Here is a 25155-nt window from a genome sequence, read left to right on the forward strand (position 1 = left end):
TTTTCATGAGATTTAATTTTTGTTTTCAGCTTCATGGATGCTTTCAGACTACTGGGGCAAAATAGTCTGCTGTACCAGAGGGCTGTCATCAGTAGTTGTGCCTTTGGTTTTTATTACTGTTTTACTAAGAGTGCTCATGCCATAAAATGGAAGAAATAAAAATTAGTTCTGTAGTAAATTTCAGGTTAATGACTTCTACTCCTTTAAAGCACTCTTTTAATTCCACAGTAAAATAAATAGGGTGACAGAAGTACTAAGAAATTAATCATCTTTTGCACCTTTAAAAAAAAACAAACCCATGCTTTCTTTTAGTCAAAACAGAAGGATTGCTTGATGTGACATGCTTTAGTTGCAGTCTGGTGGGGGGCTTTTTGCTTTCTTTTTTAAACTGTGCATTTGTAGCTTGTTGTGCCATTAGCATGAAATAGCACTACCAGTGTCCTGTAGGAAAACTAAAACCTTGAACTGATTGTGTCTTCACCCACTTTATTGCAATTGTGGCAGCAACACACTGTGAATTTCTAAACTTTCTCTGACCCTTACAGTCTGCATCCAATCATGCAAGGGCATCAGGAATATAGGGAAAAAAAATCATTTACTCCTTTCATACACATATTTTGGTCTTATATTCCTTCTTCCTTCAGTTTGGCAGTCCCACTGTTGCACAGTAATTCCCTCATGCCAGTCTTTTCTGATAGCATAACTTACAGAACAGTAGTAGTTGCATGGGACTGAATGTAGGCCAAGGAGGTGCTGTATTTCCCACTTTTTTTTGACTTTTGCAACTTTTTTTCTTATTATTGGATATTTACAACTGTTGGATTGGTTTGTACATTTGTGTTAATTTTCTGCATGGCAAAGGTAAAGATCCCTTACACACATTTTATGAGATCAAGATTAAACTCAGATATCCTCCTTTTTGTGATGAAGCTTAGGCCGTTTTGATTTCTAGATTCCAAAAGAAATCAGCAACATGTAGTTTCAGTGGAAATGTTAAAGCTCAAAATGCAGATATCTCGGTGAATGTCTTTCCTATGAGATGATATGTATTAACAACTAAAGGCTTGTGTTCTGCAGAGTTTATTTTAAGCATAAGATTTGGTGAGATTTAAGGTGAAAAAGATTACATGGTCAGAAACTAGCACCTAGAAGTTAATTAACTTTTTATACTTGCATGCAGTGCAGAAAGAAATTTTGATTGCCATTTTTCTTTAATTCTTGGAGTATAGTCTGACAGTAAACCTTGGTTAAGGCTTGGCAATATCTGGCTCTTGTTCACATTCTGGGATATTTCTTTTATACAGAAGCAAAAAAACTTGTCCTTTGTGATAGTTCAGAAGTAAATACAAGTTATATGCATGTCTCTTTTTTACAGTTATCTATTTGGGGGTTATAATGGTTTCAACTCAAGGGTACCAATCCTCTTTAGTTCCTCAAAACTTACCTTAAATTAAAAAAAAAAAGCATCCATTTATTCTGAGCTAAAAATTACAGAAAAAGTGAGATAGGCTTAATTAAAATGCTGCCCACAGATCCCAGTCATTCTGGAGAAAGAGTTTTTCCCTGTTCACTTCCTATTCCACAGTAAGCTTCCCGAAATAAAATATCCTTATGAGAAATGACAGTTTTTCTCATTCCATAGGATTTTTCTCAGATGCAAAATAATATATGTAAGAGCCATCCCTTCTCTAGTTATTGCAGTTGTTTAGGTTTTTACATATACCAAGCAACAAAATGAACAATATCTTAGTCTTTGAATATGAGTGAGGCATTTGTGTGCCAGCTCATTGAATGAGTATTCTGCTTTGGGGAGAGGGGACAGGAATAAGACAACAAAAACTGTTCTGATTTGAGCTGGCAGAGATGAAAATACAGATTTTTTTGTTTGTGTCATAGGACATATATGGTTTTAAGTCACACATTTCAGCACAGTAGTGATGGTGGGCACATAGGAAAACATAGGCCCTTGCAAGCAGTGTTTAATCACTACTTGAGGAATCAGATAAATCCTCCCCTGATTGCAGTGGGCCTATCTCAGTGTATATATATCAGTTTATCTTGATCCATTGCTGTTTCTGACTACTTGTCTCCTATTAAACACTGAATGTTAAATGCTTTTCTCTGTAAAATGTACATCCTTCCTCAAAACATTTCTCTGCCAAGGATGAAGCTACAGGTACAGTAGCATTTAGTTACATAGCAGTTGAGTTCCTGTAGCATAGGAGCTATACAGGTATTTAGACTTGATGTATAGTTCAGAAGTATTATCTGCTTACACGTGCCTGAGGTTCATGGGGCTATCTAACGTGTGGTACACAGCCAAAATTGCTGTGCAATCTGTGTGACTACTGTCCTCCCGTTAGCCACTGGTGCTAAATTCTGGCATGTTTTCAGCACCCGTCTTAGTGTGAGCTTAACATGGGAATACCTGGTTTATGTTCCTCTTAGAGCTTTCTGTGATGGTGCTCAGATCAACTGTTAAATGTAAATTCTTTCTGCTCCTGCTTAATCCCATGAATTGAAAGGGATGAGAGTAATTTACGGGGAGAGGATGTGCACGTGCACAAGTATGCCACAGCTCACCACCAGGCTTTGCCTAAGTGCTGATGTGATCAGTTTATTTCACACTGATGTGGAAATGCTGAAGCATAGGTGAAGCAGTTTTGTCTTGTAGCATGTCTTCTTAGAAATATTAAACCCAGAAACATTAAAGGTTTGGAGCTTCCAAACCTTTGGTCTTCTGGATAAACAAAGTGGGACTTTCTGTCTTTTAGGTCCTCGATTGATTACTAATTAGTTTTTGTTGTCTTTCTGTTCCCTTTCAAGGTTCTGCCACTTTGCACCACTGGCAGCAGCTGGCTCAGCCTCACTTAGGTGGGATCCTGGACCCAAGGCCCGGAGTTGTCACTAAGGGCTTCAGGACCCTAGACCTGGACCTGGATGAAGTGTACTGCCTTAATGACTATGAGGAAGATGAGACAGGTGACATTTCTTACAAGGGCCTAACTACCTCGACGCCAGTTCAGCACACAGAGACCTCAGGTGAGAGGTCACAAGCACAAGTGACTGTTTCAGACAACAAGAATAACCCCCGCCAATCTCAGGCTTTCACAGAGGAGATGCAGGAGTCCGCGACTGACGATGATGAGGGGTCTGGTGAGGGAAACTCATTAAGTCCAGTAAAACTGACATCTTTTCAGGATTTTGATTACTGGGCCATTCTCACGTCTCTCCAGAACAGCATCCATAATATCGCTTTGTGTGTAGCATCTGCACGTTAATGCGTGCAGTGGTTAGAACGTAACCATTCTAACATTTGCTCAAAAATCGTTTCCTTGATAATATTTTAATTTGTTTTTCAGTAACAGCATCTGTGGTCAATATTTTACTCTATTTTGATAAGAGAAGGCTGCTAAAAGGAAGTGGTTTGTTCACAAACCTTTGTGTGGCACGTGTGCAACTTGTATGTGTATTTAGTGCACGCTGTTTAGTGTATGTAATGTACGGATTACATATATTTTGTATGACTGTAGTGCAGATACTCTTCTGACTGTTCATAAGAGGTGTTACCATTCTGTAGATTTTTGTACAAAGATTGGTGTTCTAAAGTTCAAACCACTACATAAAGGTGCATCTAAGTTGCCTTTGCTGAAACAAATGGAAGTGCCTCGAAAATCACCAAAGAAATTCTGTAAGTGTAATTCACTTACCTCGGGTACAGTAACCTGTTTTTAAAGTCCTTTTGAGATAAAGACTTAAGAGGATGTTTATATGCAGTGACTAATGACATTTCTCTCATTCCCTCTTGACCACACTGTTAAACCCTGTCCTTCCTTTTTTTACCATATTAAGACGTAAACATTTTTAAGTGACACAGTACTGCATGAATTACTAGACACACTGAACTGACATTAGTGGTCTGTTATTGCACAAGGTTACAGGTTCTCAAGACTATAGATGTGTTTTGAGTTCGTGTGGTTTCTTTTTTGTTATTGGGTTTTGGGGGGTTTTGTTTTAATAAGCTATATAATCTTCATTAAGATTTAACTCTGGTGAAGAATTATATTTAAGAATCAGAAAATTACCAGAACTCCTTTTTTTTTTCAGACTTCTTGTTTTTATGTAACTACTTTAAATGGAGACACTTCCTTCCCTTTCCTTTTTCTGGGATAAATCATAATTTAATATTTGGCTAGTCTTCAGAAGATTAGATTGTCTCAGGGCTAAACAATAATATATCTGTTATTATCATGACATGCAGAGTATCTTTAAGTCTCACTGCAGTGGTAGTTCAGTGCTTTCAGCTATTGAACATAAGCTACTTTTTGCGTTCACATGTATTAAGGTGAAATCACAGAATCGTAAAGGTTAGAAAAGACCGCTAAGATCATTGAGTCCCAACACTGCCAAATCCATCACTAAGCCATGTCCCTAAGTGTCACATCTTCAGGTCTTTTGAATACCTCCAGGGACAGAGACTCAACCACTTCCCTGGGCAGCCTGTTCCAATTCTTTGGTATTCAAACCCTTCAGCTTCCCTTTCAATTGGCAAAAATTGTCTTTGTTCTAAGAGATCTATTGCCCGGAAATATTGTTTATATTATTTTTTTATAATGATATGGAAGTAAATAATGCCTCTGCAGGAGTTGTGTACCATTTTGGATATTATCCAGGTTTTTATAATTTTGAAGTGTCTGGGTAACAACAGCAAGAAAAGCCAGAGATAAGGGGAAACATAGACTGATATAATCAAAGACTGAAATAACTGGCATTTTTAGGATCAAGGGAATAAAAAATTCAACAAAAGATATTAATTTTAAAGTGTGTTGCTGCACAGAGGAAGGAAACAAGCAGTTCTTCATATACTCAGGATACAGTAATTGTGAAAAAAAGTTGCTTAGTTGCTTGGGCTACACTTTGAACAATTTTCTAATTGTAAGAATTTTCTACATAGGAACATGTCAAAAATGTAGAAAAACTGATTGTCATGAGCTATACATAGACAAGGACATAGTTTGGGTCCCTTGAGTTTTAAGAAAGGATAAGTAAAACATTTCTGGGTAATAATTTGGAAGAGTTCTTTCTTTGGAGTAGAACAATAAATCTAGCCCTGCTCTGTGATTACAAACTGGCAAGAAAGTTTGGTATTTCCATCCATTTTCTGTCTACATTACGATTTGAATACAGGTCACTGTTATTAATAGGTTATTTACTGGTTACTGCTAATTTTTCCTGGGAAAACTCTGTCTCGGACAAGGGTTTTAAGCAAATTCCCTACATTATAAATTGGTGAAGTAGGTAAAATCTGTGAAATTGTTCTAGCAATCCTACTTCACTTTGTATTGTTCTCTAGGTAATTTTAATACATTAGAGAAATAAATGGGTAAAAAATTAATAACTAAGAATGAACAAGTGCACTGAAAATTTTGGTTTCCCATCCTCCTTTCCAATTGTTCAGCTGCCTAGGCTTTAAGAGTATCCATGAGCTACCACCTCATTACTGGTTGTGTTGCTCAAATTAAGTAAAGACACTGCTGTATCTGCTTTTTGGTGAAGCGCTTTGTCACATGTTATACTAGGAGAAAACAATTGTGAATGTTTTCAGAGTAGGCACTAATGAGGCAGTACTTCTTAGTATCTACAATCTGCCCACTTAAGAATTCCTTTTGGGAGAAGAGATGCATGCTTAGCTTATGAATTTATTTTTTATGTAAATAGCCATTGCTTCTCTTGAAAAAGCCTTCTCAGCATTCTTTCTCCTAGATTTCTCTGGAAGAAATGCAAGGCAGGTAGGGGTGTGTAAGGACATGTGGCTCCTTAGAGCCCTGTCATGAGTCCAAAGTTCCAGCCTCATTGCTTGCATGATTCCAAGGGAGGTTCCAGTTGGCACTGTACAAAATAAACTCTTGCTAGAAAATGCGGAAGTAAAATAAAAAGGGAAGGAGAGAGATATCTTGGATACAGTCTTTAGCAACAGTGCTTTTGCTTATAATCCAAGATAGCTCCATTGTGGAAAAATCTAGTTCAAGACATTTATAAAAGCCAGAAAGTATCATCGTACAGTTGCTGTTTGCAGGCCATAAAGTGTGCCAGTCTAGAGCTACAGGTCTTCTAGCCTCAGACCAAAATGTCTTTAGTAATACAGTGCCTACAAGGACCATTCCCAGCAGGTGTAAGTCACCTTAGTCTGTTGGGCAGGTTTCTGCTTCATTGTATCGTATGCTCTGAGCCTTGTATCTTGTCATTTTTGCACTGGAGATGTTCTCTGGCAGAGTACTCATGAGTTACAGTCCTTGAATTTTCCTGTCCCTGTGTTGGAACCTGTAGTATCCACTGATATATAAAATAGTTTCCTCACCATAAATGCATATTCTATCCCAGTTATGGCACTGGACATTTCAGAAGAAATGAACGTGTATGTACTTTATGATCTGCAGTTGGTCTGTTGGAGCCACGTGCTGTGTGTGGGTAGAGTAACTTTAGGGAGGATTGTAAATTTCAGTATTGCAGTTCTAGCCTAATACCCAGGAAGAGGTTGAAATTTTTATATCACTTGTGTATACACTCAGCATAATTGGAATCGTTAAGAAGTTACAGGACACAGTGTTCTTAATACCATCTAGGGCAAGTAATTTTTGCAGCACAAATTTTTGTTCTGTGAAAGAAAATGTGGTATGTTATAAAACTGTACAGAATCTGTCTTGGAGGGAGGGGTTGTTGGGGTTGGTTTTTTGTTTGGTTTGTTGTGGGTTTTTAATGCAAACAAAACGAACAAGCCATTCAAAGCACTTAATAATGTTATGAATGTTCTAATTTTGAAGTTGGAAGGGCTACATGATGCAGCATATGTTTAATTGCCTGCTAGTATTGGGTGCATGAACTGGTCTTTCAGTACTGGTGTTTTAGTTCCACTGATTGATTGCTCTGAATAGATGTGTGCACAGCATTACGGGATCAGCACTCTTGTATTTCATGTTTAGACCTTAATCATGACATGGTGATCTTTCCAAAAGATGCCTAAAATCATGAAAACACATAATGAATGTCTTAATGTTTGAGTTGTTTTTAGAAGGATTACTATACATGCTTCTGAAAGGTTACACTGTACAGAAAAGCAATAAATTTTTAACTCTTCTTAGAACTAAGGTATTGATTCATATTTAAATATATCTTATTTTTAAATGGCGTGAATATTTTACAGTAATTATTTCTTTAAGAGAAGTCTATTAGCAGTTGCTGTCTATGCTGTTATAATGCTGTAATTTTATTTTGGGGATCCTAGCCTGCATAAACTCGTGTTGAAGCCACATTAAATACTTTGAAGTCTTTTTACACCTGTGCTCCATGGTTACATACATATGAGAAAGTGGCCTCAGCCCGAAGAAGACCCTGTCCAAAGAATATCTGCCTTTGTTCAGTTTTTCCTCTCTTGTTGTTTCCAAAGGCAAAATAAGTGAAAAGTTTGGAAAAGCAGGTAGTCAGAAAAGAATTTTGTTGCTTAAGAAACATAACAGAAGTAACACTCCTGGCATAGATGTATGAATTCTTGGAGGTTTTGAGTATTCACAGTTACCCCTAAAACCAGTGTTTACTGAAGGACATCTGAAGGCACCTAAACACCTTTGTGAGAGCACCATGCTCACATTTTACAGGTGTTGTATTTATCACCCATCTCCTTTTTATTGTAGTTGTTAACCCAGACATCAGCTTCAGCATACCCTCTATTCCACCTGTTCTGTCAGCCAGGCATTTTCAGTACAGGTAGCACTGAGTATCACAGCTCTCACCTTCAGATGCCTTCGTTATCTTCTTTCAGAACAGGCAGAGCTTTTCTTTTCTATTCAGCGATAAAATAAACTTCTCATGCTTTAAAACATTATCTGTTGCTGTAAGGACTCCTCAACCTGATTGTCATTTCATCCGTGTCTCAACAGCCTGTGCTAAAGAAACGCCCAAATTCCAGTGCAGTTCCTGCTCAAAGATCAGGGAACCATCTTTTTTTCCTCCTTTTCTTAAAATGTGCCACAGAAATAATGAGCAGAGTGGCTTGCTGCTGAATTGGACTAAAATGTTACCTTTATGCCAGTTTGGATCAAGTCATACACTGAGGAGTTCCAATTTTTTTAAAAGTTAATTTCCTAATAAATTTTTTTGAAGTTAATTTCTTAATAAATCTGCATTTGCCAAAATAGGTGTTTATATTAAAAAAAAAAAAAAAGGTTTACTGGTCACTGTGAGCTCTCTGCCTCCTCACTGTTATTTCAGCAAATTTGAGTTTGGATCCAGTGGTACAAAATCAATGTTTTTGTAGCTGTTTTAGTATAGCTACTTCTTACAAATATTCCTCAAACGCAGTTTGTCTTGACATCATCTTGTGCATGGGGCAGGCCAGTAGCTTACATACTGTAGCTTTGTACCTTCCTCTGCACAAGCTGGTTGAAACACAGATTAAACAGCCCCTCTGAGTGTTCCCTGGGCAGAAGATCATGTCCTAAACATATCTATTTTGCTGTTTACACCTAGAACAATGGCCTGTAGGCTCTGAGTCCTGAATCTGGATCTGAGGCAGCTCTGAGCTATATAAAATCAGCTTTGTGTTTTGAATGAGGAAAGCTCTGTTTGTTTTGCCACAAGATGGAGCTCTCTGTTTGACTGGAACCTGCCTTTTTTGCACTATTTTAAAAGAAGTTTTTACAACACTGTTGTGCTTACAGCAGGAAAGTCCCTTTCAGCTATTATGTTTTGCATTTTTCCCATAATGCCTATGAATTGTTTGAGAAAGCTTAAAGTGAAGAATCATTAATTTCTGAGAATAAATAAAACATGATCCAACAGCAATCTTAGGTTTAGCTTTAATTTTAATTTAGGGGGGAAATGCACAGTTTGCACGTGTTTCTGACAGACGAAATCACTTGATATTTCTGTAAATTTTGTTAAGTACTGAATTATGTACAGATTCTTTTTTTCATACAGCTACAAAGCATGGTTATTAAGCTGCTACTACTTTGAAAAGGATGATATAAGTAAAACATTTGGTTTCAGACACAGTTACATGGAAGGGGTGTTTATATTAAAAATAATGCTTTGGTGTATGTATATATGAAGATAGTCTCTTTTATCATGAAAATGTATTATTTCCTCATGAAAATATACCAACTCAGGAAATGGCCATTCATATGTAAAATTAGTAAGTTAGGAATTAATCATTTTGTTTCTATTTTATAAACTTTGTTCATTTACAGCAACAGATTCTCACTCTTTTTACTGTGTCCAAAGGATGGAAAATGCTACAGCAGTATGATACACCCCATTGTTGACTGATGGAGGATGAAGCTGGTACAGGACTTTCTTAGTGGTATTTGAGGGTGGAATACATCCATGGAAATGGATAGATTTTTTTATCATTTCAGTTTGTTTCCTCTTATTAGAGTCAGTGATTTCTCTACTTTTAGCAGCCTTCTCCTATCTGTGACTCATTAATAGCAATGAGTCTTGCTTTTGCTAATGCAGCTATGTAACTTCAGTGTGCCTGTCTCCTATCTGAGGGGATGCCCAGTGGATATAACAAATGGGGAAAATGCACTGATTGTATTACAGCTCTGTGCTTTGGGTTGAGCTTGCAATCTTAAATCAGCATTGCTTTATTCTGTTCTCTATTCATCATCCAGGGATAACTGCTTTGTTTCTAATTGATTTATGTTAAAGTCCTGTGTTTTCTCTAAATAACCAATTTTTTCATGTCCAGTTATCTGAGCTCTTTCTCCAGATTTTCTTATAACTCTCTACAATATGGAGAGAATCATGATTGCTAGGCTGTGCTCCCTTGTAATAGTTTTTATAGTGCTCACACTAATCTCTAAAGCAACTGGATTCCTGAAGCTTCATAATTACCATCTCTGGAGGTGAAGTAGAGCTTGTTGTTATGTTACGCTGTGCTAACATTCGAGTGTGTTAACATGACACTCCAGTGGGTTTTTAGAAACATCCTTCTTTAATGTACAGCAGTACATTCCAGCGCTAACTAGAAGTTACCTCACGGTGTTTGCTTAACCAGTTCTGCTTCCACTGTTCACACTCCCCATGCTCTACCCTTCACACACCACTTATATGTGTTCTGAAAGGACTGTCTAACTGCACACACTGTTTTGGAGCTGTGATACTTTATATATGAAAAGGGGAACACAGCCACGATTAAGACTTGCCTTGCTTCTGCTAAGCTTCTCTGGAAGTTCAGAATGGTGTCTGGTCTAGCTGGTTGGTCTGTCTGTCCTTTGCAATGTGTTGAATAGTTGTGTACTGTGGTATTACAATGTGGCTTAATCAGGGAATGGCTCAGAGGGTTGGGTAGGACTGAGGGGGCGGGAGCTGCACACGGTTTTTATTGTGCATGTCTTTTGGCCACTGCTAAGTTTGGTTATTAATTAAGAGAACCTATGCAATCATGATATCTTTGATGTAATATTTAACTCTGGGTATTTTTCAATCAGCTTTTGAGATGCATGGCTCTTAAATTTGGTAGTTATTTTGCAATGACCACACTGCATTATATAGCAGATTAGTACAGCCACAGAAGTATTTATATGAAGAAAAAAGAAATTGGCCTAAGTCTTCAATTTTTTAAATTGATCTGTGTTACTTCTTTCCCAAATCACTGATACACCAACAGAGTGGCAGTTTTACAGCAGCATTTGTCAGGAAATTTATTTACTGAACTGTTCAGAAATATTCAAAATCTGCTATATTGTGCAGCTGAGGACGTACATTCTTAAAGAACCTAATCACAGGCACAAGAGAAATGTCACAGATGTACAGTAGTGGATCCAAAAAACTACCACTTTTCCATACTGTGGATGTGAGAAATCAGAAACAGTAATTAATATGTGTTCATCTCCTCCCCACCCCAACAGTCCATATTCCTGTAGCATTAGCCAGATGGATCCATTACTGAGAAGTAATGGGGATGCCTTTTTGTGGATCAGTCTAAAAGCTGAAATGCGCAAGCATGCAGAAAATCTTGGTGCTCCTGAGCTGGTACTAGAAAATGCTGCTTGTAATTTCCCACTGATGCAATTTGCTCATTTAGATAAGGGCTGCCTTATCTATATTTCAAGCTTACCTATATTTCAAGCACTGCCTGGCCTCAGTTTGGCTTGAGCAAGACTCATTATGATCATGGACAAGTTTCAGCAGACCTTTTTAGCACTGGCCTTGGAGTCCTAGAGGTGTTTCTTTTGGAGAACAAGTGTCTGTTAAAGTAGAACTTGTGTATTTCACTCTTCTTACATTGATCCCATCAAGGTACCTCATCACTTTTTGCATCTGTCTTAATCAGCACACAGAAGTTTGATTTTCCCCTTTTCTGTGTAAAATGCAAAGAATTTGCTTTTTTTTAATTTAGTACCTCATCCTGGGAAGTGCATGTCACAAACCAACTCCACCTTCACCTTCACCACCTGCCGCATTCTGCACCCCTCCGATGAACTCACACGAGTCACTCCAAGGTAAGGGATTCCTGTGATGTCAAAGCCTTCAGCTCTGTCAAAGTTTCCCCTCTAAGCAAATGCAGAACAATGGCATAAGCAAAAGCATTAGCTGCATTGGTGAACTACAACACACCCACAAATTATTCCTCCCATTTTGAGTTACCTCAACCTGATTTTGAGAGGCATGTGTAATGTTTTAAAAAGCCAATCAAAGTATCTTAAATTTTGTTGTCTCTAGTTAAGATATTCTAGGATCAGACATAACTGTATTGGCTCCAAACCTGGCTCCTCTTGATCTCGGACTAATTGTAGTCCTCATATATGAATGCACAGAATGTGGTCTCTCATTTAAAAAAAAAAAAAAAAAAAAGGTTTTTCCAGGGAGGAAAAGTCTAAATCTTTTTTCTCTGAAGAAAACGGGATGTGCAGGTAAAGAAATCCAAGAAGTACATGAGGAATGGATGAGGAAATATGCATTAATCAGAAACAAAGAGATGTCTACTTTGTTCCTTGGTGTAATTGTTGGAAATGAGTTCATGGTAGCCAGACTGAAACTAATGAACTGGCGTAACAATAGTAATTGGTGTGTGTAGGCAATGCTTGCTGACAGAAGGCCTTATGGAAGGTGAAGATCTGAGAACCACGGTGTGTGTGTGTGAATTTCATATCTAAACAGGGAGCTTTACTACTTAGCAAATCAGTATTTAAAGAATGTTCTTTTCTGTTTAGAAATACAATGCCTCATTTCTTTCTCTGCCCCTTCCAGCTCCTGTGTGGGAGCATACCATTGTGTAGGTCCCCATTCAGAGATGATGTGTCTAGATCTATTTAGACATGAGATGGGCAGTGACTGCCTGTGAAGGGCATGAAAAGCAAAGGTATTGAATATGAAAACTTGTCAGGTGGAAAGGAAATGGTTGATTATTAAATGTAACTTTTCTGCTTCCCTTTCTGAACTTAGTTAATAGTGGCCTGGGTGGATTTTCATTACTCTTTTCTGTCTTCCTTTCCCATCAACATGGTTACTGAAGAGATCCTCTTAAATGGCTGGAGTTCTATTTTAATTTTCTTGTTATTATTGAATTGCTGTTAGTTGTGGTCATAATAAACTCATTGGTTACTAAATCTAACAAATCAGCCAGAATGGACAGCTAAATTCAGTACATTTTCAGCTGCCTTAGTTAAATTGAAGTTCATCGTTCATTCAGGAGGACAAAGAGCAAAATAAACAGCGTGATGTTCTCAGCAGATGTGTTTAAGGAGCTCCTCCTTACCAACTATAAACAATTCTTCACAGGTCATGTGAGGAGGACGAGGAACCTGCGTTATGTCTCGTTGTGCTGAGAGGAGGTATAGGGCAGACACTATGACCCAGCGTGGTCAGGGGTGAGCAACACTGCCAGCAGCATCTGTGCTGGCAGGATCATGACAAGGAATGCTCGTGTGTGTGGCACCAGCTAACCCCAAAGAGGTTTGGCATTTACCTACCTGGTTGCATTTTAACCTATGCTACCCCAGGTGTTGCTCTAACCTGACTAAATTTCATCTAGCTAAATGAAATGCTCATTTATTTGTTTCCTTTCTCAATCTAACTCTGAAACTCACTGGGCTGAGTTGCTGAGGCCACTTTGAGTCTGTTTCTGTAGTTGTGTCCAGGCTGCACAGTGGTGTTGGTCAGTTTGATGGGAAAAATATTTCCTGGTTAAAGCAATGCCAAAATGATCAAACAGACAAAAAGGTAACACCTACAACTGCTTTCTTGCAGGGATGGCTTATTTTTTCTATTGCACTGTAGTGTGTAACTGTGCTGACGAATTAGTAGAAGTACTAATCTAAACATCTGTGCAACTGAAATCTGTAGCTGGAAAGAGTGAAGCTGTTGAAGCTAATAAGCCATTGGAGTGCTCTAGTTTTCATCTCGTGACTAGGGCATCTTGGAAACCTGATGATTAACACCATGTGTCTAGGTTTCTGAAATGTATATGGTCCTACCTTGTAGAAAGTCAGTTCATGCAGTAAGTTCTTTCTTTTCTCTCCTTCACGCTTTTCAAGTCTTCTGTATTCTGTCTGGGAGATGAGATGACCATGGTGACTGTCACTGCTTTTTAGTTCCACTGTGAACTGAAATCAGAGCTATGAGGGTCCAGCTTTAATCAATGTTTAAGAGAAGAATTGTGAACTAACTTCATTCAGCCCTGCCTTCAGAGTGCCTGTGTGCTGCTGCAGTGGGTGTGCGTGGCCTCCATAGCTCTGCTGGGAGTAGTCTTCTCCTGCTGCTGATACAGCCCAGGGAGAGTGGAGAGGACATCAGGGTGTGCCCTACATGCACTGACGGCCACAGCACACATGGGGGTGCAGGGAGACTGGTTCCAGAGCCATTTAGCAAGGCTGCTTTTCTAATTACATCTACTGGCTTTCTCAGACGTGTTTCACTACAGTTTATTGAGAGGAATATATGGGATTCCTCCTGCTGAATTGCAACTGCAAGGTAAAAATCCTTTGGCAGTTTCATTTGCTTAGAGTAGAGGTTGGTACACTTCCAAATCACTGTCAGAGATCATGTTGATCAGATTCTGTTCAGCCATGGAAAGAAGACATGACGTGAAACTTCATAGCATGATGCTAATTAAGGAGTGCCTTAAAGATATGCTTATTTTTTGAAGACCACTGGACTAGAGTTTCTAGTGTTATGTGAACTCATGCCACCTGATCACTGTAAACCATGGATCTAGATGATGTTCTAAGCTCATCAGAAGCTGTGGTTCATAACTAAACATTCCAGGGTGTCTAACCTGACATGCACAGTAGTGTTGGCTACCCAGAGTTCATTAATGTAAGGTGAAATGAGACTGCAAATTCCAGTCAAGACATCATCTCAACCCTTTTGTCCATATAGGCAAAACGGATGCAATTAATTCACTGGCCTGAGTCTTCTCTATGCCTGGAAATCCATCCAGATTGTCTCAATGTGGCTATTTGATGCATTTCTTGGTACAGAGAACCCAACTTCAGTTAAAGTTGTATGTTATGACTGAGCCAATCCAACAGTGTGGCTGTACTGAAAAGGGAAGATCCCACTCTTTCCCCTGTTCCTTCCCCTCCCAGCTGCTTACGTTTCCCACTTTCTTGCACTGGCTTTGGTTTTTGTTTGACTCTTTGCTGAGTGTCTTCTGCTTGATAATGTGGCAAGATGGGGGAAAGATTTTCTTCTTTGAATAGTGGTGAGCTCAGGTCAATGAATTCTGTGTTAACATCAAGTGTTGCGTTGCTCAAGACCCTTTAAATGCCATTAGAGGGGATGAAGCTGTGCATAGGAGATATTACTGTGGAATTCAGATTTTTTGCTTGTATACATATGGCAAAGGTCACAATTTGAGCATAGTTAGAAAAAGTTGGAAAGGTTTTTTTTTTTTGAAGGTGCATGGAACTCTTGGGATTTTCCCAACAGACATGAACTGTGAGTATTATGGATGTGCCACGTGCATTGTTTCTGGAATAACTATGTATACCATGTCTTAATGAATGGATGATGTAGTCTGGACTGACATAAATTTTGAGTGGAGATTATCCATAAGTGTCTCAGTTTAAAGAGACTGGAGTGTTTTGCTAAGGAGGATGAGTTATGAGGTAGACCAAACTTCTCTCTCTCAGCAATTGTATATCCGAAATTAAGAGGCTCCAATCAAGGAAGTATGGAAAATGGAGGAAATAGCAACCCTTTATTAAAGGATATATGTATATTGGCAAAAACAGTAACAGAACACAAAAACAACTAAACAATAATCCTGTACCCAAAAGTCCCCTTCAAAAAGGAAACAGTTTGATACTTCTCTGCCCTCTAGCACGATTTTGGATCACTGGAGGTGCAGAGCCTGCAGTGCTCGGTGTTGGTCAGCAGGGGGCGCTGTTGGGCTCCAGCCGTAGCCATGGGGGGGCCCCGGATCTCAGGAGAAGCTGGAAAATGGAGATTCCCCCCCTGCCTCCCCAAAGGAGGGGAAGGGGAACAGGGGAAAAAGAGGAGGTTTCCTTCCTACTAATATCACTCTGCCTGCGGCTCGCTGTGATCAGGGCTCCCCTTTTTTTTCTTCGATGAGCACAAACTCTCCGATGAATTCTGAGCAGATTCGGGCTGGGGCAGGGCAGCGCACAGGGAAGCCGAGGCCAGAAAGCAGCCAGATGACCAGGTTGAGAGCAAAACGGCCTCCGAGATTTTCCAACACACCTTGCCCCTGTTAAGGCAAAAAGTGAAATGTCCCCCATTTGTAAGGAGAGGAGGAGAAAAACTCCTCTCCCCTCCCTGCAGTTTTTGGTGGGCCATTAATCCGGAATGCAGGTCAGCCAGCTAGTTCTTTTGTATAGTCAACCACCCCTTCCCCCTCCCTGTTCAACATCCTTCTTTCACAGCGGGACAACGGAAAGGAAAATGTCTGCTTGGATTTTTAGAACAAGTAAACCTATGACAATAAGTAAACATGCTGTGGCCAACCTGATCCATTAGAGAAAAGTCTTTTAAGGATGGCACTGTAGTGCCAGAAACATTCAAACCTGTTCATGAGATCTTACACCGTGGCACAAAGGATTTGGAATGTCTCTTTTGTGGTTATTCTTTGGAAATAAGTACTGTATTAAGTCTGTGTTCATTTAGCTGAACAGCTTGTGGGGTGAGGGCAGTCTACCAGATGCTATTTGATATGCTTCAAGAATTCCCAACCCCTAGTAACTAGCAGTAGTGTGCTTAAGAAAACAAAGTGCCATAAGATAGCACTAAACATAAGTATGTAATGTATGTCCCTTGTTCTAAATATGTAGATTATTGCCATTTAATATTTTCTTATCCTCCGCCTGTACATCTTTTGAGAAGAAAGAAGTGGAATTGGGGTACAATTTAGCACTATTTCAAGCTGTAAAAATTGTTTTACCGAATTGTTTACCGAATGGCTCTTTGTCATGCTCGATTTGCTGCTGAATTACCAGTTACCCGTTGGCCAGTTGACAAGAGCTTGACTGGATTTTTCTTATCACTTCTGTTGACTATTCATACCATTGTGCATCTCCATCAAAAGGCAGATCCCCATCTCATTCCCCTTCAGTGAAAGCAAATTCAACATAAGAAGGGAAGAAGGGTTTAACCTTACAGTTGGTGGCAGTTCCAACTTCCAACAGCTTTTCTACAAATACTTCTGTAGCAAATAAATTCCCCTCCTCCCTTGCCACTCTCTCCTATGACCCAGCAGAACTAGAAGGAGTGGCAGTTCTCTGTGCTCAGAAGTGACAGTAGAAAGTACATGTCTTGCTTATACCATTGGTCAAGTCTCCCCCATTTCTTTGTCTCACAGAAGCAACTGGGATTTGTGACAGTAGATCAGGAAGAAAAATTGAAGGTGTCGATTACAAACCTGTGAATAGTCTATAGAGGGAATGTGATGCTGGCTGTAGCAGATTGCATTAATTCCATGAGACTGGGTTGTGAAGTATGCAAAGTGGAGATCTGTTTTGTAAGATACAATGTTTTTGCACTTGTAATCACATTTGTGAGGAGCTGGGAGCTGTCAGTGTCCTGTGCACTCTCCAAATGGATAAAAGGCCCTGCTCAGGGTTAAAAATCTTGCTTGCATTAAGTTTTAATTCCCTGCTAGAGAGAATAATTTGACTGCTCCTTTGCTTTCAGCCTTAACGCAGCACCTACTCCAGCTTGTGGCAGCATTAGCAATTTGAAAGGCACCCCGGTGGCTACTCCCTGCACTCCTCGGCGTCTGAGTTTGGCTGAGTCCTTCACCAACCTCCGTGAATCCACGACGACAATGAGCACGTCTCTGGGGCTGGTGTGGCTGCTGAAGGAAAGGGGCATCTCGGCAGCAGTGTACAATCCGCAGAGCTGGGACAGAGCCAGCAGGAGCACCCTGCTGAACACATACTCCCCTAAAATGGCCATCATTCCTTCCACTCCACCAAACTCACCTATGCAGACACCTTCTTCTTCCCCTCCATCTTTTGAGTTCAAGTGCACCAGCCCACCTTATGACAACTTCCTGGCTTCGAAGCCTGCTAGTTCAATCTTGAAGGAGGTGAGGAATAAAAAGAACATCAGGAACAGTGAGAGCCAGACTGACGTGTCTGTTTCCAACCTTAATCTCGTGGACAAAGTCAAGAGATTTGGTATCGCCAAAGTTGTGAGTTCAGGGCAAACATCAGCTCCTCCTTTAACTGATGACCAGGGACCTCTTCTCTGTGGGGCACAGGGACCAGTGAGGGCCCTTGTTCCTGGAGGCCTGGCACCAGATGGTCTCCCACTGGGCTGCCCTGCCGTGACCAGTGCCATTGGAGGCATCCAGCTGAACACTGGCATCCGAAGGAATCGGAGCTTCCCCACCATGGTGGGTTCCAGCATGCAGATGAAAGGCCCGACATCTCTCACTTCGGGGATCCTCATGGGAACCAAGCTCCCGAAGCAAACTAGCTTACGATGAAGGACTTTATTTTTACAGCTAGTCTTTTTAAATGAAAATATTTAGATTCTTTCTCCAACCTCCCTTTCCTTCCCCCACCACCCCTTCATTGCCTCTTGAGTTTGACAAATCAACTTCGTGCCTAATGGGAGAAATGTGTAAACTTTGTATAAAATGTGTAAATATGTACCAGATCTATTGTAACTAATTGGATTATTTTACTGTTCAATTGAGTGCAAAAGGCTCTATGTTATGATTGCTGTATTAAGGTTAACTTGCTAACCTTTTGAAAAGGTTTTTTTTTTTTTAAGATGCACTGAAAAAAACAAAAGAGCAAAACCAACAAAAAGTAACTTGACTAGAAAAACGTGAATTCTGTAGCTAGCCTCACTTGAGTCAAAGGTGCATGGGAAGCTATTGAATGTGTTATGTGAGACCTCTCATTACATCACTTGAAGCATGGGAGCATTTGTGCTTCATTAAATACTGAAAAAAGCACTCAGTTTAACATGTGGTAGTTTTAATTTTGCCTCTGTAGATGAGTTGAGCTGAGTTATTGGAGTGCCTGGCTATTATGCCTGAATGGATGAAACTTCTTTTTTTTTTCCCCTGTTCTGTATTTGCCTCCTCCCCAAAATTATAAACTTGAACTAATACTGGGTTGAGGTCAACAGGCCTACTGGGTACCTGGAATAGTGACATATTCCTACCACCACTGTTTCATTTGGCATGCTTACACTCTGTGCAACTTCTGGTTTTGTTTGTTTGTTTGTTTGTTTTTGTCATTTTTGTTTGGTTGGGTTTGAGGTTTTTTGTTTTTGTTTTCTTTTTCAATGCTGCACTGGACTGTGGAAGGGAAAATGCTTTACTATGTGTTGCTGCCACTGAAACATGCTTTGTCAGTGCCCCCAAAGAAAAGAGTTTTCACAACTTGTGAGGTAAACACGGCAGTGACTTCCTAGAAGTCAAAGTTGTGGAACAGATTGACAGATAAGAATGTTATAAAAGAACATGTAGCAAAACCAGTATTAGGAAAAGGTGCATCCTTGAAACCTCAGCAGAGAATCACAGAAAACATTTAGTAACGGAATGGTACAGGCTGGAAAGAGCAACTTGCAGTCCTGGTGCTGATCTTCATGTTTTATTCATGTCGAAGACCATGGCCTTGTCAGCAGGGTGAGAATATTCCCTACCGATTTTCTGTGTTCTTTTTTTCAGAGAAACCTTTTTCATCCAAAGTTGGACCTTAGTATAGGTAAAAGTATGGGAAACACTTTATTTTCACAGCGTTTTTAAACTGAAAAAGTACCTGCCAAAACCAAACATATAACTCCCCGCCTTTTCAGAAAGGAAACAAAAGACCTTACACAACCTTTAGTTGCCAGGCAGTCCTAACTATATCACAGTTTTTTCTCTCTTCCTCCCAAAATTCTGCTGGGTGCTTGTAGAAAGAGCTGAAATACCTTGGAACTGGAACAGACTGGTGAGAGCTTGTTTCTAAAGCAGAGCTGACATACATTTTTTGTTGGAAGAGGGGATGGAGAGGAGCGAAGTGGGGAGGGTTTAGCATCCACTTTCTTTTCCTTGCACTTCTTGTGGCATCTAAATCAAGCTCCCTGTTTGTTGCCATTATCACACTACACGTAATTGCCATGAATTGCCGTTTGTACCAGACTGTTACTAAATTATTAGCACTGATAATTTCTTGTATAAATGAAACTGTGTTTTAGTCTTTGTGATGAGAGATAGGTGGGTGGGTTGTTTTTTTTCTGAATGAAGTAGTTATTGCAGTAGTGCTATGGACACTAAGGATATTTTTTGAGAAAGAAAAAAACACATCGGTCAGTTACAGCATGTGTTTGAAAACTATTTATTCTATGAACTTACAATGTTTTAGTAAAATGCCATCAGCTCTGTTTGCTATTGTATGTGTGCACTTATTGCAAGTAAATTTAAGTATCTTTTTATTTGAATGTATCTTAAACCAGTAGATAGAATAACAGTTGGTTCTGAAAAAAAAATATGGACTTAATGGACCATTTTATATACCCAGAGGAAGAAAGCAATACCATATGGAGAACTTAAAGTGTAGAAGTTAATCATGCAATTGGAAGTATTTAACCTTTGAATAAGCAGTAGGAGCTGTCCACCCACCAGAGAAAGCTATTGTAACACATCAGAAAGATGAAACTTAATTTTTTCTTCACTAATATCAATAAAATAACAGAAAAAATGCACTGTTGTGTATTATTCAACTTTTTTTCTCGTTCTTTTAAGGTGATAAATCTTCCACCTTGATCCCTTGCTGTCATCTCTCAGTCAAAGCAAACTAAGAGGTGATCACCAGGTTTAGTTTTTAAATTCTTAGAGAAATGATTGAAAAGTTTTCAGATAGCTGGAACAGGTGAAGTTTGGGTCAAAACAAAGAGCATAGAACTAAATGTGGGGGGTTATTTCAATTTGAATTCCAAGAAAGCAGAATTGGATGTTGTGTGGTTTCTGTATTTTGAGGGGGAGAGGCATGTGGATTCTCCAGCCTAATGTGATACAAAACCTGTAGTAACAAAATGTGAAAGTACAAAGTTAAGGAGGAAACGCCCTGTGTTTTCCTGCTGAGACAGAGGTGAGGTCTGCTGTTATCTAGAATCTTCACTACTGAGGGAGGGAAGAGCACGCTGATTAAACACCAGGTATGGAGAAATAAAAAACTTCACACATGGTGAAAGCTAAGTAGTGGTAAAAGCTCCCTGGAGGAGGGAGTAGTCAGGTAATAATTCCTAGAAAGATTAGGTAGCCTCATACATTGAGGAGAGGGATGTGTGTTTGAGGTTTAGAGAAAAATAGTACCATTTATATCACATACTTGCTACAGAGAGAATTTGGGATAGCAGTAATGCCAAAATGAACTTGTGAAGGGCTTGCATTAGTATGACACAGTGCCATACACCAGCTGTGAGAAAGGCTGATGCCATGCTGGGCACATCCAGGTACTGTGTCAGTGAGTACAGAGACTCATCCTTTCTCTCTACGCAGCTCCAAGCCTGGGGGAAACTCGTGATCAGGAAGTTAATAGTTAATGGGAGGGATCCAGGGAGGACGAGCACTGTGCATGTGGCTCTCCTTGCCTGGGGACCGGAGAGCAAGAGCCAATCCGGGGAAGATGGGAGCTGAGGCTGATAAGCAGGGTGCCTGCAGCTTTCCCATGAGTAGGATTTGTGATTCAGTTAACTTACAGAAGGGTGTGTACATGTGAAATAGGAGGCAAATCTGGCAACCTTGCAGATGCTCAGAAGAGAGAGCAATTAGGGAAGCCCTCATGAATACTTGTTGTGGGACTTAGTAATGAAGGTCAATGCTTAAGGTTTAGAAAGAGAAGAGTTCTGCTTGGAGAAAACCGCATTCTGTTAACAATAAATCATAGAATCATCATAGAATGGTTTGGGTTGGAAAGGACCTTAAAGATCATCTAGTTCTAACCCCCCTGCCATAGGCAGGGACAGCTTTCACTAGACTAGGTTGCACAGAGTCCCATCCAACCTGGCCTTGAACGTTTCCAAGGATGGGGCATCCAAAGCTTATCTGTGCCAGTGCCTCATCACCCTCACAGTAAAGAATTTTTTTCCTTGTATCTAATCGAAACCTACTCTTGGTTAAAGCCATTAGTCCATATCCTATCACTGCATGCCTTTGTAAAAGTCCCTCTCCAGTTCTCTGTAAAAAGTCTTTCTCCAGGCTATACTGTATCAGGATATTGTTTGGACCATTTGGACCGGATCTGTCCTGCCCCCTTTAAAAAGCAGGTATTCCCAGGCAGAGATACAACCATAGAAGGACTCCCACCTAAATTGGAGTGCTTTGCAATAAGTTCTGCCTGCATGTCTCTTATTGCAAAGCTGTAGTATTAAGCTATGAGCATTACGAGGAAGATATTTTCTCCTATTATAGCTAAAAAATAAGATTTTGAAGAGTAATTCAGACAAGATAAATCCTTTTTTTACAAGTTTATGTGTTTTATCTGGATATTACAGTGAACAAAGTCAGATGCTTATAGCCTCATGGTACCTTCCTGGGCCCTTGGGAGTGAAGATGCAGCCTTGCAAGTCCAATTCCTGGATCCCTCCAGTTTTTGCCTTGGTCAGAAGCTCAAGCCCTGAGCTCGTTGATGATGCAATCAGGGAACAAGTGACAGTGGGATATGAGCTGGGAATGGCAAAGGAAATGAATGTGCAACAGAAAATGGGAAGGCAAAATTATCTGATTGCCCCCAAGAAGGTGTTGAAGGCAGTAGTACAAGTGATGAAAATTAAGCTGAGCAAAATGCATTTCCTGGTATGGTTCTATGTCAGCCTGGCTGCTGCTGTGCTGGGGAGCCCTACAGAAACCCAACTCCTGCACCAGTTTCTAGAGAGAGCTGTTGGTTGTATAAATGCTTTCAGATGTTCTTTCAGGGCTTAAACAAATTCATTGTAATACTGTAATTTTGTGACTTATAAAAAAGTATCCAGAAGGATACATGTAATGCTGTGTTTGGAGATATGCATCTTCTGTGCCAGGTAAGTGAACAGCAATGGTGTTTAATAAGTGAATGCATGTGGATTTAGCAATTTTCAGGCTGTCATGTCTCTGAAGGTGAATTATAAACTCAGCTTTCCCAAATGTCTGGAGCTCTAAGGAAAGCTGGGTTTAAACAACCATGAAAATTCAGAGGTTTAGTATTCACTAAAGGCCCTACAGAAGAACTGGGCTTCAAGGTTGTGCTCCTGAGAAAGGAAAACTGATAGAGCAAAGAAGGCCAAAGGCAAACTAAAGAGGGAATAAGTGCAGCCGTCTGAGGTCAAGGGGAATCAAAACTGTCAGGTCAAACTCCTGAAGGTACAAAAGGAGCAACTGGATAGGAAGTCTCTTGGAGGGCAGGACTATTCTCTCTGACATGTTTCACCCTAGAGACTTCAGGGAATTTTGGAAGAAGAACAGTTTCTGTTTCTGGAAACAATGCTAATATTTGGGGAGTCTGTTAGTTTCTCCTTCAGGATAGTAATTTACACCACAGGGTAGCTGAGGCAGCATGAGCTATCTGGAAACTCAGCCAACGTGTTTAATGTACTTGGCCAATTTCAAAGCAGAACAGAACAACTGCATAAACTAAACCTTGGAAAGCCAAATGGCTGATAAATTGGTGCCTCTGTTGTGAAATAGTCCTCCATCCTTGCAATATCCAAGTATCTCAGAAACATTTCTGGATGTATCTTCACCTTACTACTGCAAGGAATGTGGTCATTCACCTCTGAAAGCTGGGTTGGAGGTGAGGGCAGGGTGAGGTGCTGAGGACTGTGTGTCTTAAGACTGGGTTGTGGACACACAGGATGTTCTTTGGAGAGACAAGACTGGTATTTCAGCCTTTTGAGACTCTTTTCCCCTTCCTTTTGCATGTGTCCAAAGTGCTGGATGGCCCCACAACATAATCTGTTCCACACAGAGGTTTAAGAGTTCCTCCCAACTTCCAGAACACGTTTATTGGCAGCTCTCATTGAATTGAAAAGTCCAACAATGTCAGTGAGATGTATCCTGCTTTCCTTTGGTACAAACAAAATCTACTGCCTATAGCTCATGTTCATGTTGAAGCCTTGTTCAGCTGTGCTGTGGCATCTTGCTGGGTGCTGTTCAGTTCTTCTTGTTCTGTTCAGTTAACAAGCCAATTGAGAGCACAGAATAGTAAGAAAAATAATAAAAGGCCTGAAAGTTAACGGTGTTTAGCAATGTCCTTAGCTGTAACGTAGGCAGTGGGCTTTCATGTGAGAATGGCTCAAGAAGCCAATAGTGTTTGTATTTAAAAGATTACAGAGATTTTTGTCCTGCTGAAATAGGTTTCAAGCTGTGCCGAGTCCAATTGTCAGTACATTGACACAGGTACTTAGAAACTATTAAAGTTTTAACAAGCACACAGACAGATTTATTTCTTTCTTTAAGAGAATTTTAGTGAACTTGGGGGATACAAAAATCAAACACAGAGAGAAGCCTTTCGCTGCTCTTCTAGGATGTTGAAATGTTCATTTTGTCTGACTTGTAAATTCCCCCTCTCAGGCCTTGGAAAGGGACTGCCTGGTTTGCTCTCTGGCTCGCTGAAATGTGCAGAGCTGGGCTGCAGCTGGGAACATCTGGCTGCGATGTGTCACTGCCCAACATACAGCAAGGATGGATGCAGCAAAGCAGGGGAGAGCAAAGCAGAATCCACATGTGTTCCTGTATGAAATACCAGGTCAGATGAGACTGTTCAGGATGCACTGGCATCCCTCGCACACATCCCTCCCAGCTCCAAGGGAGAGCTGCCCCTTCCCTGGGAATGGATGCTCCCTCTCTTACCTGGGTTTCCCTTCATTTCCACAAGAGCACTTGCTGCTTCTACCCTCTTTTCACAGCTCTCGTGAATGCACAACTCTGCAAAAGCAGAGCCACAAGCTCTTCTTCATTCATTTATGTGGGGTTGGCAGTAAGCTCCTCTGTTCATGGAGATTTGCCCAGCGCCTGTTCTGAAATAAAGTTAATAAAGCTGGAACAGAACTAAATGAATCAAGTGCACAGAGAAAATAAACTGACTTTAAATGCAAGAAGGTATGGATTTGCTATTTTCCCAGTGTTAATTTAGCACATATATGCACATGCTTTCATAAGGATGAATTTGAGCAAAGCTAAATTAAATGTCAGAGAGTTGGCAGTGCCAGGAATCTCACCTCCCAGATAAGCACCAGGAGGTTGTGCCAACGCGCTGCTGTGTGTGCTGAAATCTGAGGGGCACTTCTCAGCCCAAAGCTGTTGCTGGACACAAGGAGCTCCTACCCAGCTACAGGGCCTCCATCCCTAAAGCTGCCATTTCCCTTGTGTTAAAACAGGGCAATCTGGAGAGTAGCTTCACTAAGGGCCTGGGATGAGCATTGCAGCTAACAGGGCTGCTTGAATTTGCCAGATCTGCTGCCCCCTCTGTTTAGCTCCAGTTAGCAACCCCAGGTCACCTGGAAGCTGAGTGGTGTCTCAGCAGGCTTTAAAACCCTCTCTCACCTGGGGAATTTCTCTCCTCCCAGAGGAGCAGGTGACAGATGTTTTTAGGATGAGGATGATGTTGCTGAACCGCTAATAGCCAGCTCCCCCTTATCTTCAAGATCCTGGAGCCACTGTGCCTCTTGATAATTGCTGCAATTTCCCCCAAACTTCTTATTTCTTAACACTCACTC

At 40.3% G+C, this 25155-nt stretch overlaps 1 protein-coding gene across 11 annotated transcripts in view; it reads left to right on the forward strand.

Moving 5' to 3' along the window:
* TRAK1 (trafficking kinesin protein 1) overlaps positions 1-20166 on the forward strand; it is a 128929-nt gene extending 108763 nt beyond the window's left edge. For 4 of the 11 annotated variants that reach the window (XM_064670922.1, XM_064670905.1, XM_064670934.1 and 1 more), the window contains 3 exons: positions 2827-3156; positions 11399-11501; positions 17152-20166. In XM_064670922.1, the coding sequence (XP_064526992.1) occupies positions 2827-3156; positions 11399-11501; positions 17152-17950 (1232 nt within the window). In that variant the 3' untranslated portion in view covers positions 17951-20166. Of the gene's footprint in view, positions 1-2826; positions 3157-9242; positions 9337-11398; positions 11502-12780; positions 12870-17151 lie in introns of those variants that run through there. The other 7 variants (XM_064670913.1, XM_064670968.1, XM_064670974.1 and 4 more) reach the window with 5 other exon arrangements.
* The last annotated feature ends 4989 nt before the right edge of the window (positions 20167-25155 follow it).

This window comes from Pseudopipra pipra, chromosome 1, assembly GCF_036250125.1.
Source record: "Pseudopipra pipra isolate bDixPip1 chromosome 1, bDixPip1.hap1, whole genome shotgun sequence".
Taxonomy (NCBI): Eukaryota; Metazoa; Chordata; class Aves; order Passeriformes; family Pipridae; genus Pseudopipra; species Pseudopipra pipra.